We start from the raw sequence: 13,118 nt of genomic DNA on the forward strand, positions 1-13,118 counted from the left end.
GGAGAGGACAAGAGAGGTAGGATAAGATAGATAGGACAAGAGAGACAAAACAAGAGAGATAGGACAAGAGTGGTAGGACAAGAGTAGAAGGACAAGAGAGGTAGGACTAGAGAGTTAGGAAAAGAGATTTAGGACAATAGAGGTAGGAAAATAGATATTTAGATAAAAACAAAGGGTAGGCAAATATATAGATCAGAAACAAAGGTTTTGCAGATATATAGATCAGAAACAGAGGTTTTGCAGATATATAGATCAGAAACAGAGGTTTTACAGATATATATAGATCAGAAACAGAAGTTTTACAGATATATATAGATCAGAAACAAAGGTTTTGCAGATATACAGATCAGAAACAAAGGTTTTGCATATATACAGATTAAAAACAAAGGTTCAGATCGGAAACAAAGGGGTTGCAGATATATATAGATCAGAAACAAAGGTTGTGCAAATATATAGATCAGAAACAAAGGTTTTGCAGAAATATAGATCAGAAATAATGGTTTTGCAGATCTACAGATTAGAAACAAAGGTTTTGCAGATATATAGATAAGAAACAGAGGGTTTGCAGATATATAGATTAGAAACAAAGGGTTTGCAGATATATATAGATCAGAAACAAAGGTTTGCAGCTATATATATAGATCAGAAACAAAGGTTTGCAGATATATATAGATCAGAAACAGAAGGCAAAATGATCAACAAAACGCAGGCTGTGAAGCGCCCTATCCTTTAGCCCCTTAGTTAAATATTACCAGACAAGGAAAATATCAAAGTAACCTTTTAAAAAAAAAGAAACCTAGACACACCTAAGTTCCATGAACCCCCGCGGGTTACAGCGCGCGCCACTGGTTTGCGCGGAGCACCCAACGCGCATTTAAATGATGAGTATAAAAGAGGGCAATCTAAAATATAGAATTAGTTCCAATAGCTCACTTGTAAAATCATGATCAAGTATTTGGTAAGAAGAATATTAGTCATTCAAAATTTTTAACTGATTTCATTTGACCAAGCGATAAAAATATAAGAATAAATCTGAAAAAATAATAAAAAAAGTTGAATACAAAAAAAATTTGTAAATATTCTTTAAATCCAATTTTCAGATATTTTTTTCCGACCTTAAAGCAGAAAAACGATGTCATTGCGTAGCAAAGTATTTATTGTCTTAAAAACTTAAACACTTAAAAACCTTAAAATCGCTAAAGTTGCTCCCCCCCACCACTAAAAATGTTTTTGTACAGTGAAACCCTTAATAAAGAATACATCGAAAGAATTTATCAAATGTCGTTTTCTAAATCTCCTGATAATAGAATGCTGCAACACTGTACCTTTCAGGATGTTCTGTCATCCAAAATTCGTCCAACTTGCATGAAAGAATATCTTCTGGATTAATTTGAATCCTGTAGACATGTAAACCACGGATGTGAGTACGTTCTAACATTTTAGAGAGAGTAAACTGAAAACTGAAAAAATGTTGTGTCTAAGTCTAACGCCGAACTCTTGCTTGATAGAGAGAACTAACTAGGCATAGTAATATACTGTCATGTTTCGTGGGACACCCTGTATCTAGATATTTTCCAAACTTTGATTATTTATTTAGAACAATTTTCTAACTACAATATCTATTTAGGCTCTTCTTGTTTTTCTTGGCGTAGCCGTCGCTGATGCGTACCGTGGAGGTTACGGTTACGGAGGTCGTGGCTATGGAGGTCGTGGCTATGGAGGTTACGGCTATGGTGGCCGTGGAGGTTATGGCTATGGTGGATACAGAGGAAGGAGGTCTGCTGATGCTGATCCCGAAGCTGAGGCTGTTGCCGCTCCCGATGCTTCTGCAGATGCTGAACCCGGATATGGATATGGACGTGGTTATGGATATGGTGTAGGCTACGGACATGGATATGGCGGATATGGCTATGGAGGATACAGAGGCAAGAGGTCCGCTGACGCCGAGGCTGTTGCCGAGCCAGGATATGGCTATGGCGGATACAGATACGGTCACGGAGGATATGGTCATGGATATGGCTATGGTGGATACGGATATGGCGGATACAGAGGCAAGAGGTCCGCTGATGCCGATGCCTACGGATACGGATATGCCCGTGGTTATGGAGGATATAGCCGAGGCTACGGAGGATACGGTCGAGGATATGGTGGATACGGATACTACGGATAAATGTTAAATTCATGTGAGAGTTTTGGAAACTACAGATCAATTTCAATCTAAAATAAATTATAAAATCTGAAATATTTTTCTGTGAAATTTAAATTCAATAATAAGCACCTTAAGGATTATATGGAAACTTAAATATTATGAGACTTAGAAGTTGACGAAAAAGTGTTTTTCAATCTTGTATAGTTTTCATAGTATCCCCAAAATCTGAAATGTAAAAAATGTTTAGCTTTAAGTTCAGAAAAGAGTTGAATCTGAGCTGATATTTTAAAAGTACACCCAGTTCACAAGGTTTAGTAAACCCCAAATCTTAGATTGACTTTTGAACAGTTCTGATTCAACCAACTGGAAAACTTAAACTGTACGTGTATATATTCCTTGATTGTTTAATTGATAGATTTATCCAATTTAGACACAGATAAGTTACAAGATTTTTAATGTAATAATATACTACAGCCGTTGTTGTAAATGTCAATACAATGAAGACGACTTTAAATTTTGACCAAGCGTTTAGACAGCATGGAAACAAAGAGAAGCTGCCAATTAACATCTTCTCTCTGAAAACTTGGTAGAAATCAAACAAGTTTAAGAAAAGATTCAACCACTTAGGTCGATTTTACCTTAAACACGGTCGAGCTAAAATTTACGGCTTTACTTGGGCTCCTTGGTCGTTAATAGACGGCTTAAGACTTCTAAATCTTAGCTCTCATAATAAGGGAATTTCCGCATTTTCTTACAAAGGCGGCCTTCTGATTTAGTTTTAAGAGATTTCTGTGTTTTTTTCATGTATATGGGCCTGAATTGTGATGAATCTATTTAATCAAAAACCCAAAATTTGCCCTGCATTGGGACATCACATTTCAGGAACTACAGAGTGTCCCAATAAACATGGGTTCAGCGACGATTTTGACATCGTCTTTGTAAAGGATTGTTGTGATTTATTATGGTGATCCTTAATAGGAAAGCAATAATTTGTTCAGCATTTGTGTTTTTTTACAGGAATTCGTGAATACAATCCATAGATAAAACAGTAACACACAAGGAGTGGATACAAAACGCCCAAGAACAAAACACCCAACTTAACAAAAAGCCCAAATTTACAAAATGTCCAAAGTTAAAAAATGTCCAAGGTTGAACATTCTGTAACTTTGGACATGTTGTAACTCGGACATGTTGTAACTTTGGACATGTGTAACTTTGGGCATTTTTATCTTTGGACATTTTGTAACTTTGGATATTTTGTAAGTTTGGACATTTTGTAAGTTTTGACGTTTTGAAATCTTGGGTGTTTTGTTATTGGACATTTTATTCTTGGGCGTTTTGTATCTATACACAGAACATAATTATTTCTCTTCACTGTTTACCTTGCAGAAATGTTACTTAACTTCATATTACGTATTGCAGAATAACAAAACAGTCTTTTATTCACAGACTACACAGACTACGGTTCCATGTAATGTTTTTTGACTGACATCTTAAAGCCACTTGTTGCATTCAAGGGTTAAGTTTTACAAGTTTTAACCCTATTCCCGCTGGGGGGGGGGGACAAATTGCCCCCCCCCCAGCGTATCCTGGTTTTCAAGTATCCCAGCGGGGATAGGGTTAAAGGAGTACTCCAATTTTAAACATAAAACATAACGTTGATGAATATTGTCTATTTTTAAAGATTTTGCATTTCCTATTCAAAGGATTCTTAAATATCCTTGAATGCAAATGTTTGCTGATTGGTCGTGTACAGTACTTGTACACAATAGAACATGGTGTGGAAAAGATCGCATATTATAGATGGTAATCGATCTCTGTAACTCTTATCTCTGCTTTTACCGTGTGCATGAAATATACTCTAGCAGAAGTAGCTTTATTTTGATCGTTGAAATTATAGGTAACACATTGCTGATTCTTTACAAAGACGATCTTGAATTCTTCTCTTAGTTCCCATGTTTAATGGGACACCCTGTATGTGAGGTCAATTTGGCCCGTGGGGTCACAAAAGACATGAACTTCGGTGTCAGGAAAATGCCCTCTAATCTTTCTCGTCTTTTTGGACATTTTTTATAACTCACTTATCAAAAGTCACAAACTTTGGGTCGCGAAATTCATATTTAGACTCAACATTGCATTTTCCTCCGGTCCCTCTACAATTCTCTCTTTCTCCCATGGAACTTTTATAAACTTTATTACCTAGGGTTAATCTTTAATATTTGGCAAACAGACCTGAATTTTCAACAACTAGTTTTTGAATCAAGTGCCTAAAGTTCCACTAATTTTTTTAAACTTTGTGATAGGTCGATATGGGGTTCACTGAGCACATAGAGGAAGTTTAGTTCTGTTGATTCTAATACCTTAGGTTATTTTAATAGCGTTATAGAAGATATGACACCAAAATTAGAAATCCCTGTGGGGACCTTTTCAAGAAAACCCCTTTTTAAAAAATCGTTAAATCAAGTGCATTATCAGGTGTAAAGTCAAATATAACTGCAGTTACAAGGCCGGGTTTCTTCTGTTTTTTTTCTCTCTATATTTTTTAAACATAAGTAAAACCATAGCCTTAAATCAACTGCCTGGGAAAGTCAAATAAATATCATTTTATCTAATATCTGTTCAAAAAGACATTTTCAAATGGTTCTAGTGATGGGCACGTTCGACTTTTTAATTTCGTTCGTGAACGACCCATTTCGTTCGTTCTTTTCTATTTGTTCAAAAAAAATGATTTTGTTATTTCTCAAAATTATATTATCGTTCATTTTCCATCTACTTCGTACATTTTCTCACTGAACGATCGTTCAGTAAAATCTTTGTTTCAATAAAATCGTTTTTTAAAATGTGTTTCTTTTCGAAAAATCTTTTGTTCAGAAAAAAGGAGCGTGTTTTCCTCCAAATCTTTTGGAAAATTTTCAAGTTCGTTCGCACGATTTTAGGTCGTTCGTTTTTAACGCCTGCATAATATCATCATGTCATTAAACTTTAATTGGTTATCTCTATATATCTATGTTAAACTATGCTCCTGCATAATATCATATTGTCATTAAACTTTAATTGATTATCTCTATAAATCTATGTTAAACTATACTAACTGTGCCTGCATACTAGCATATTGTCTTTAAACTTTAATAAATTATCTTATTCTATGTTAAACTATGTTAACTGTGCCTGCATTCTAGCATATTGTCTTTAAACTTTAATAAATTATCTTTTTCTTTGTTTAACTATACTGACTGTGCCTGCATATTAGAATATTGTCTATAAAATTTAATAAATTATCTTTTTCTTTGTTTAACTAGACTGACTGTGCCTGCATAATAGAATATTGTCTATAAAATTTAATAAATTATCTTTTTCTTTGTTTAACTATGCTGACTGTGCCTGCATATTAGAATATTGTCTATAAAATTTAATAAATTATCTTTTTCTTTAACTATGCTGACTGTGCCTGCATAATAGCATATTTTCTTTGAACTTACATCGATTATCTATATCTATGTTAAACTAGTGAGCCTACATAACATAACTTTAATTGTTTATCTATCTGTTTAACTATGCTAACTGTGCCTCCATATTAGCAGATTTTCTTAAAACTTTAATAAATTATCTATCTGTTTAACTATGATAACTGTGCCTCCATATTACCATTTTTTCTTAAAACTTTAATTGATTATCAATCCATATATATATACTTTGTCTGTCTGTTTGTATCTAATAAACGTCAAAACGGCTGAACCATTAGGCCAAATTTTGCGCGGGACCACACGTGGCCCCATGGAAGGTTAGGAATGATCAAAATTTCAAATATTTGTCTCAAAATTCGATTTTTATTAATTTTTGAAAAATTTGAAAATCCGCGAACTTTTTTGTTTTGTTTTGTTCATAATTAGAGTAGAAGAGTTAAGTATATCTAAATATGTTAAACTATGCTGACTGTTCCTGCATAGCATCTTATTTTTAAAATAAATCAATGAATGTAAAATGTTGTAATTTATTGAATTTTCCATCACACAAAAAAGAATTTCGATAAACGGTGAAAACTGGAGAGGAGTTTTATAATCATAGCTTTGCTCTTGATGTAGAAGAAAAGAAATAGAGTCCATCTTAGAATGACATTGATGGACTGTAGTTTAAGCAGAATCCATTTGCTCCACTTGCCTCACATCAGTGCTTGTCACAGTGAACTAAGAAAAAGTATATTTTAAATGAAGGGTTGTTAATCAGTTTGGTTCGTTTTTGGAAAGTTTGGACTTAAAAAAGGGTTAACAAAAATATGAAAAGTATTAAAAATTTTAAAACTGTTTATTCTAAAAACATTTCCTTTTCCTACACTATGCCAAATTTAGACCGTGAGAGAAAATTAATGCAAAAATGATAGTTTTTTATTCGTTTTTTAGAAATTTAACACAACATGACGATGACTTTTGAGACTTTCTAAAAAATTTCTCAAGCGACCGAGCCTTATTTGACTCAAAAAAAAGGTTTATGGTGTGAACTCAATATTGCTCCCCCCCCCCCCCTAAAACCCCCCTGTTCCCCTCCCCATTCCGAAATCCACTGATTTCATCTTTATTTACAAAAATGTTTTTTATCAAGATGTTTTGTTACAAGCTGGAAGGAAATTCACCATGTAATTCAAATGGACTCTTTCTTCAAAAAGAAATTAGTCTAAAAATAGAGCAAAGATAAACAAGAAAATGGAGATAAATTTCCATTTTTTGTCTATGTTTAAAATATTACAATCATTGTAAGCAAGTAATTAATTAAAGGTCACCGTAGTTTTATCTGCTAGGGTGATATTTCGAACAGATTCAGTCAAAATCTCGGTTGTTCCCTGTAATATAAATATAATAATAATGATAACAATAATGATAACAATGATTATGATAATTATAATATTTTTTGATGATTTTGATATAAATGATAATAATTGAAAATGAAAATAATGATAACAATGATAGCAATGATAAAGATAATAATGATGATAATAATGATAATAATCAAGATATTGATATCAGATGATAATAATGATAATAACAAAAATAAAATTCATTTAAAACAAGTTCAACATAAAGATTGAGATAAAAACCTTCCAAAATATTGGAACTTTTTAATAGCTAAACCATCATGTTTAGAATATTGCATTGTTGCATCATGTTTTATATATTGAATCAATTTCGATAAAACGTTTTAAGGATGATATTATCTATTATAACATATCTGTTCGGTTCCATAGTAGTAAACCTATCGTGTAAGAATTCCCATTATTACACGGTTCAGGAGGAACAATTTTAATATTGTTCGCTTTCTAGCGTTTAAGAATGCTTATTCTTACACAGTAGGTGTAGAATTTTCATTCTTTAACGCTCAGACCGTGTAAGAATGGAAATTATTACACGGTCAGAGCGNTCATGCAAGAATGAAGTGGCGGGTCAGGTCATCATTTATTCTTCTAGATCCATGGCTGCATTTCTATGCTCATCATATTATTTCATCTCGTTTAAGAATTTCCATTATTACATTTTTTTCCTCATAAGATTATCATATTTTTTAACCTTCTTGAATGTGTACTTCTGTCTTCTTGTTCCCTTCACGTTAGCCTCGTCGTATGCCCTTAGGTACTGCACCTACATGGGAAATAATAAAGGATTAAAAAAATTAAAAATTAATAAATTTAAAAAAAGAAAAAACTACTTAATACTCGATACAGATCATATGACAGATAATAAGATTTTTTATTTTAAAGAGATTTCGACCACCTATAAACTTTCCCAGGCGTCATGTGAGATCAGGGGTGTATATTTTTTTAAAGAATTACCCAGGAGGTGGAGGGGGGGATGGGGTAAATTTTTTCGACGATCTGTGGAAAATAATTGACATCTAAAGCCATGTTTTTCATCCCATTTCATACTTTTTACCCAAAAAAGGAGATGGGGGAGATTTATGTATATGAAATGAAAGCTAGGAACCCACGCAATACAGTAAAAGCAAAGAATACAGTGTTTTACCGTCTTATTTTTTAGATTCGAAAGTTTTTTTAAAAAGTGTTTCTAATATTTCCTTCAGCTAATATTATATAGATTTATAGTAAATTTTTTTTTTCCAACTTACGTTATCATTAGCCTTGATAACGACAAGGTCCACGTTGCTACCAGATCCCATATCGTTGAAGATACCGGCAGCGATGGCATTCCTCACCAACTTCTTAGCATCCTCCTCCTAGATTAAAAAATCTGTTCACGAATCTCAAATGAACCTCCATTTACATAATGTTATGTCTCATTCACAACGGTACCTATCAATGATTTGTTTGAGCAAGAAAATGTTTTTAGCTTCGAAAAAAACGATTTTTTTCCATTGTGAGTCCGCTGATAAAGTGCCTTGTAGATTTATGCATAAGAGACAATTAAGAAAATTGTCGATATTGAGTATTTTTGAAATCACGGAAGATTTGCGAATATATGCAATTTTGTTGCACTTACGGTCAGTTCAAATAAAATTGAATTGGCAAATTCAAATTAGGACATTTTATATCATCTAAGGCCGGGTTTTATGAATAGCATTAATTAGTTGAACTTAAGTTTATCAAAAACCTTGATCCCCCCCCACAAATAGAAAACTAATTAAACCTCCATATCCTTCTTCCAGCCTGACTCAAGCACAGACATAGCAGCCAGGGTACCTGAACCCATAGCACAGAACGGTACCTAGGAATATATTAACTTTTAAGGGGGTGTTCAACAACTTTGGAACATTGAAGAGAGCGTTCAAAAACTTTGGCCCATTAAAAAATGGTGTGGGTTAATTATGTTACATTAAACGGGGTGGTACCAGTTACATCAATTCTGTAACATAAAACATTAAAGTGAGTGTTCAATTCTGTAACATTAAAGGTTTTTTTTTATGATATCCAATTATTAAACTATGATCAATTAGGAGGTTCCTGAAAGTATTTGCACGACGATGAAACCTGAAGAAATATTTTAGATCTATTCCTCTTGATCTTAAATACTTACGTTAGAAGTTGATCCGTGGGCAGCAATCTCGTAGAGGCTAGGTCCCTTAATATCCACGCCACCCATAATCAAATAAGTTCCGATATGACCCTAGAAACAATATAAACGTTAAATAAATTCCACTTTATATAAATTAATATAAATATATATATATACTTTGCTTGTCTGTTTGTTTGTTCGTGTCTAATACACGTCAGTGNCCCCCTCGTCTCCCTTCGACTACCTGATATCTGAAAAGCATCTGCTTGACAAGTTGTTGTGCTGCAACAACACGAACCTGGCGCCCTGTGTTCAACCTTGGATAGATTAGGACAAGATGAGATAAAATAAGCAAAAAAAGAAGGAAAATAAAGTGACAATTCTGATTTGTTAAACAAATTCAGTAAATCTTTAAGATGTTCATGACCTGGATCCGGATTCATTATTTCCCAGTGCGGATCCGCATAAAAATTAAATGGATCCTAAGCAATGCGAAAAAAACGGAAAATGCGTAAACCTGAGAAGCTCCAGCTGTGATGAGATGGTAGCTGTAGTTTTATCACAATCAGCAGCAGTTCCAGCTCCAGCACAGTAGATATTAGCAGCCATGTAATGCAGCTTCTCTACAATATAACAAAGATCCATTTTTAATTCTTTATAACAGATATAACCAAATTAAGCAGCTTCTCTACAATATAACAAAGATCCATTCTTAATTCTTTATAACAGATATAACCAAATTAAGCAGCTTCTCTACAATATGATAAAGATCCATTCTTAATTCTTTATAACAGATATAACCAAATTAAGCAGCTTCTCTACAATATGATAAAGATCCATTCTTAATTCTTTATAACCAAACTAAGAAGCCATATACTGCAGCTGCTCTACAATATAACAAAGATCCATTCTTAATTCTTTGTAACCAAATTAAGCAGCTTCTCTACAATATAACAAAGATCCATTCTTAATTCTTTATAACCAAATTAAGCAGCCATATAATGCAGCATCAATAACTAGTGATTAAAATCAGATTGGTCAGGAAATCAAATGGTCATAAGAGGTTATTTATTTACAATATCGATGATATTAATTCTTTGAGGAAGCTCATGGGTAAAACAAAGGTTAAAAATTTTTCTTTTAAAATGGATTTTTATTACAATATTCGATTTCTTTAAAAATTCCACGGGCAACGTCGGGCACTTCAGCTAGTGATAAAAAATAAAGTATTAATTTTACCGCAATTCTTGTTTGCAACAATATCTCCCCCGGTTGCTCTTGTATCAGCGCCAAGAATAACCCCATCCTGGATTATTCAAACCAAGATAATTTAGAAGAAAACATGAAAATGGAAAAGTTGCACTGAAAATTCCGCACAAATTTACTCAATGGCAAAGATAAAAGAAATTTCAACAAATCTTTAAAAATTCTTCATTTTAAAACAGTAAATTATATATAAATAATTTTGCAATATTTCAAATGTAAAAAAAAAAACTTTTTAATCAATAATTTAAAAAAATTGGTTTGAAATTTTTCCTTGAAGACAATTCCACAGATGGTTGTTCCAGTCTTTGTCACCTTAAAACAGAAATTATTATTATTGAAATAAAATATGTTTGACTCGTCTGCTTGATGTTTCCTTTCCCTGGATCCAATGAAAGCAAAAAAAACGGCTAAACTGAGTCCGAATTTAATGAATTTAAGCCGCGTCTTAAATACCCCAAAAACCGGTTTCAATTGAGCGCCGGCTTAAATCATGAAACATTGAATACGATTTTAAGTGGAACCAACCATATTTGAGCCGCGGCTCAAATTCTTTAATTTCAGCCTCTGAAGTCATAACTTTTGAGTTGTACATCTCCGGATCAAACATCGAACTCCACCTTATGCAGACCAATGGGTTAATTTAATTCCTCTGAAGATATTACGAGTTGATCATTCCCTGCAACATTAAATGAGGGATCATAATTTATCCTTCATTTAAAAGTGCGCATATTGGATATCGAGATCAAGCGTTCAAGATTTAAAAAACTTAAATACAAAAGTTCTGAACTCTGGCCAAAGTTTATTGGGAGATATCGACTAACCCAAGAAAAAATAGTCACTTTACTAATTTTATTTTTATTTATTTAAAGCAAACTGCAAACTGCAAACTGCAAACTGCAAACTGCAAACTGCAAACTGGGGGTACTAAGTACTTCCCCTAAACGATACGTGTGCAACCACGTCTGCGGTCGTCTGTCTTTAATGGCCTATTTTAGAACCCTGGATGTAAGCGCACTGGGTGTAGTGATTCCGGCAACCTGAGTAAATCGTAGCCCTAGGTTGACATCCTCCAACCCACCTACCTCTCTTAAGACACATGCCAAGTTCTTGGGGTGGTTTATTTCTTAGTAAAATCGTCAATGGCATTTTCAAATATTCGAGGTTGGTCTGGCATAAATCATTTATAAATATATTTCAAGTTAGGGGTCATCTCACTTAACCCACCTGCTATTTATTTTAATATATATAGTCATACGTCATTGAGCTTAACAATCACAAAGCTTATGGTTTTAATGTTAAAATTCGGTAATTTCCTGGCAAACGAATTTTGGACCCCCCCCCCCATCCTCAATTTTGTACATGGAGCTCTACGTGACACATGGTCAAAGTTAAAAATATTAATAAAACTTCAAAGATTTAAAAACTGTATCATGCTAAGCTTTAATTTTGACTTAGCAAAATCTTTTGACGTAAAATAATGAAAAATCCAAAAACGATTAGAAGAATGATCGTTAATGACATGTTCGTTTTCGGGTTTTGGTTTTGGGCTAAAATTTGACATAGTATTTAGAAAAAAAACCAATAAGTTTGTTTTCTTACACTATACTAAGCTAAATTTTGACCCTAAAAGAAAAGAAATACAAAAAACGACCAAAAAACGAAAACCCGAAGGCTCATCCCTAGTCGTATACTATAGTCGGGCCCAAGTTGTCTTTAATACAATAGCAGGGACATCGAAAAAATATCAACCCTGTCTTGAAAATAAACAAGTGACTAATCTTCATATTTCAGAAATTGAATTTGATTACGTTGATAGTTGATACGTTGATAGTTTCACCGCCAAGGTCCTGCATCATGCAAGAATGAAGTGAAGGGTCAGGTCATCATTTATTCTTCTAGATCCATGGCTGCATTTCTATGCTCATCATAACTGTTTTTAAAGCATATAGGGTCATGGACCCCTTTACTGCCTCAGGCAGTTGGTTCCAGCCTTTAACAACTCTAATAGAAAAAAAGTTTTTTCTTACGTCCAGGTTTGTTCTCTTCATCTCCAGGTTGAATATNAAATCTTTCACTATAAATGAGCCAATTTGGGGTAGATTCGATTTATCACAATTTTCAGGCTCAAAACGCCGCGGCTCGGTGCAAAAAGGAAATTACCTGCTATATCAATAATTTTAATTAGTTACTTAAATAATTTAAACAATTTATATAATGTGGGTCACCTTGGGGGGTTTAAACCCTGATCCTGCAAGATAAGCATTCCTCTTGCAGTTCTCAAAGGAGAACCCGGTTTTTTGGTTGTCGAGCATTCTGATCTGAAAACAGCGGTCGTCGGTCGTTAAAGGGAGGATTGGTAATTTTTGAATAGTACATCGTATGATTCGAGCACTGCAATTGTAATTCATTCTTCTATTAAGTTTTAAAGTTAAACTTTAGTAAAAGACTTAGATATAGATTAAAAATAAAATTGATAAAAACTCTGTATGAACGTGAAAATATTGAATTCAAAATTAAAATTATGGCTCAATATTTAAATTTTCCAAAATTTTGTGGGGCTACTATAATTCTATAATTGCACGAATAATAATTCAAGAAACAAATTTTGAAATCACTGTTTGATTTGGCAAGTCACAATTGCTCCTGAGCGCAAATGCCGTACAAAATAAAAGTATTAAGCCGGGAGTAGAAAAGACGACATCTATATT

At 33.4% G+C, this 13,118-nt stretch overlaps 2 protein-coding genes across 2 annotated transcripts; one reads left to right on the forward strand and one right to left on the reverse strand.

The window, feature by feature from the left end:
- Nucleotides 1–911: 911 nt before the first annotated feature.
- LOC111706337 (keratin-associated protein 19-2) lies at nt 912–2,242 on the forward strand. The gene is made up of 2 exons (XM_023479182.1): nt 912–958; nt 1,628–2,242. Exons 1-2 carry the CDS (start codon nt 944–946, stop codon nt 2,168–2,170), a joined length of 558 nt encoding a protein of 185 aa, XP_023334950.1. The 5' UTR covers nt 912–943; the 3' UTR covers nt 2,171–2,242.
- Nucleotides 2,243–6,126: 3,884 nt separating this feature from the next.
- Nucleotides 6,127–12,750, reverse strand: LOC111706332 (proteasome subunit beta type-7). Its single transcript, XM_023479178.1, has 11 exons — nt 12,636–12,750; nt 10,681–10,722; nt 10,384–10,450; nt 9,662–9,767; nt 9,389–9,461; nt 9,166–9,255; nt 8,779–8,856; nt 8,261–8,368; nt 7,705–7,776; nt 6,924–6,983; nt 6,127–6,333 (listed from the first exon to the last, which is right to left on the reverse strand). Exons 1-11 carry the CDS (start codon nt 12,720–12,722, stop codon nt 6,280–6,282), a joined length of 837 nt encoding a protein of 278 aa, XP_023334946.1. The 5' UTR covers nt 12,723–12,750; the 3' UTR covers nt 6,127–6,279.
- Nucleotides 12,751–13,118: the final 368 nt, after the last annotated feature.

Source organism: Eurytemora carolleeae, unplaced genomic scaffold (genome assembly GCF_000591075.1).
Source record: "Eurytemora carolleeae unplaced genomic scaffold, Eaff_2.0 scaffold726, whole genome shotgun sequence".
Classification (NCBI taxonomy): domain Eukaryota; kingdom Metazoa; phylum Arthropoda; class Copepoda; order Calanoida; family Temoridae; genus Eurytemora; species Eurytemora carolleeae.

Coding starts and splice junctions, on each gene's coding strand:
- LOC111706332 (XM_023479178.1), bottom strand. CDS start 12,722: ATGCTCGACAACCAAAAAACCGGGTTCTCCTTTGAGAACTGCAAGAGG. Junction 8,369..8,778: donor GCTGGAAGAAGGATATGGAG/GTTTAATTAGTT, acceptor TTTTTAATCTAG/GAGGAGGATGCTAAGAAGTT. Junction 7,777..8,260: donor TTATCAAGGCTAATGATAAC/GTAAGTTGGAAA, acceptor TTTCCCATGTAG/GTGCAGTACCTAAGGGCATA.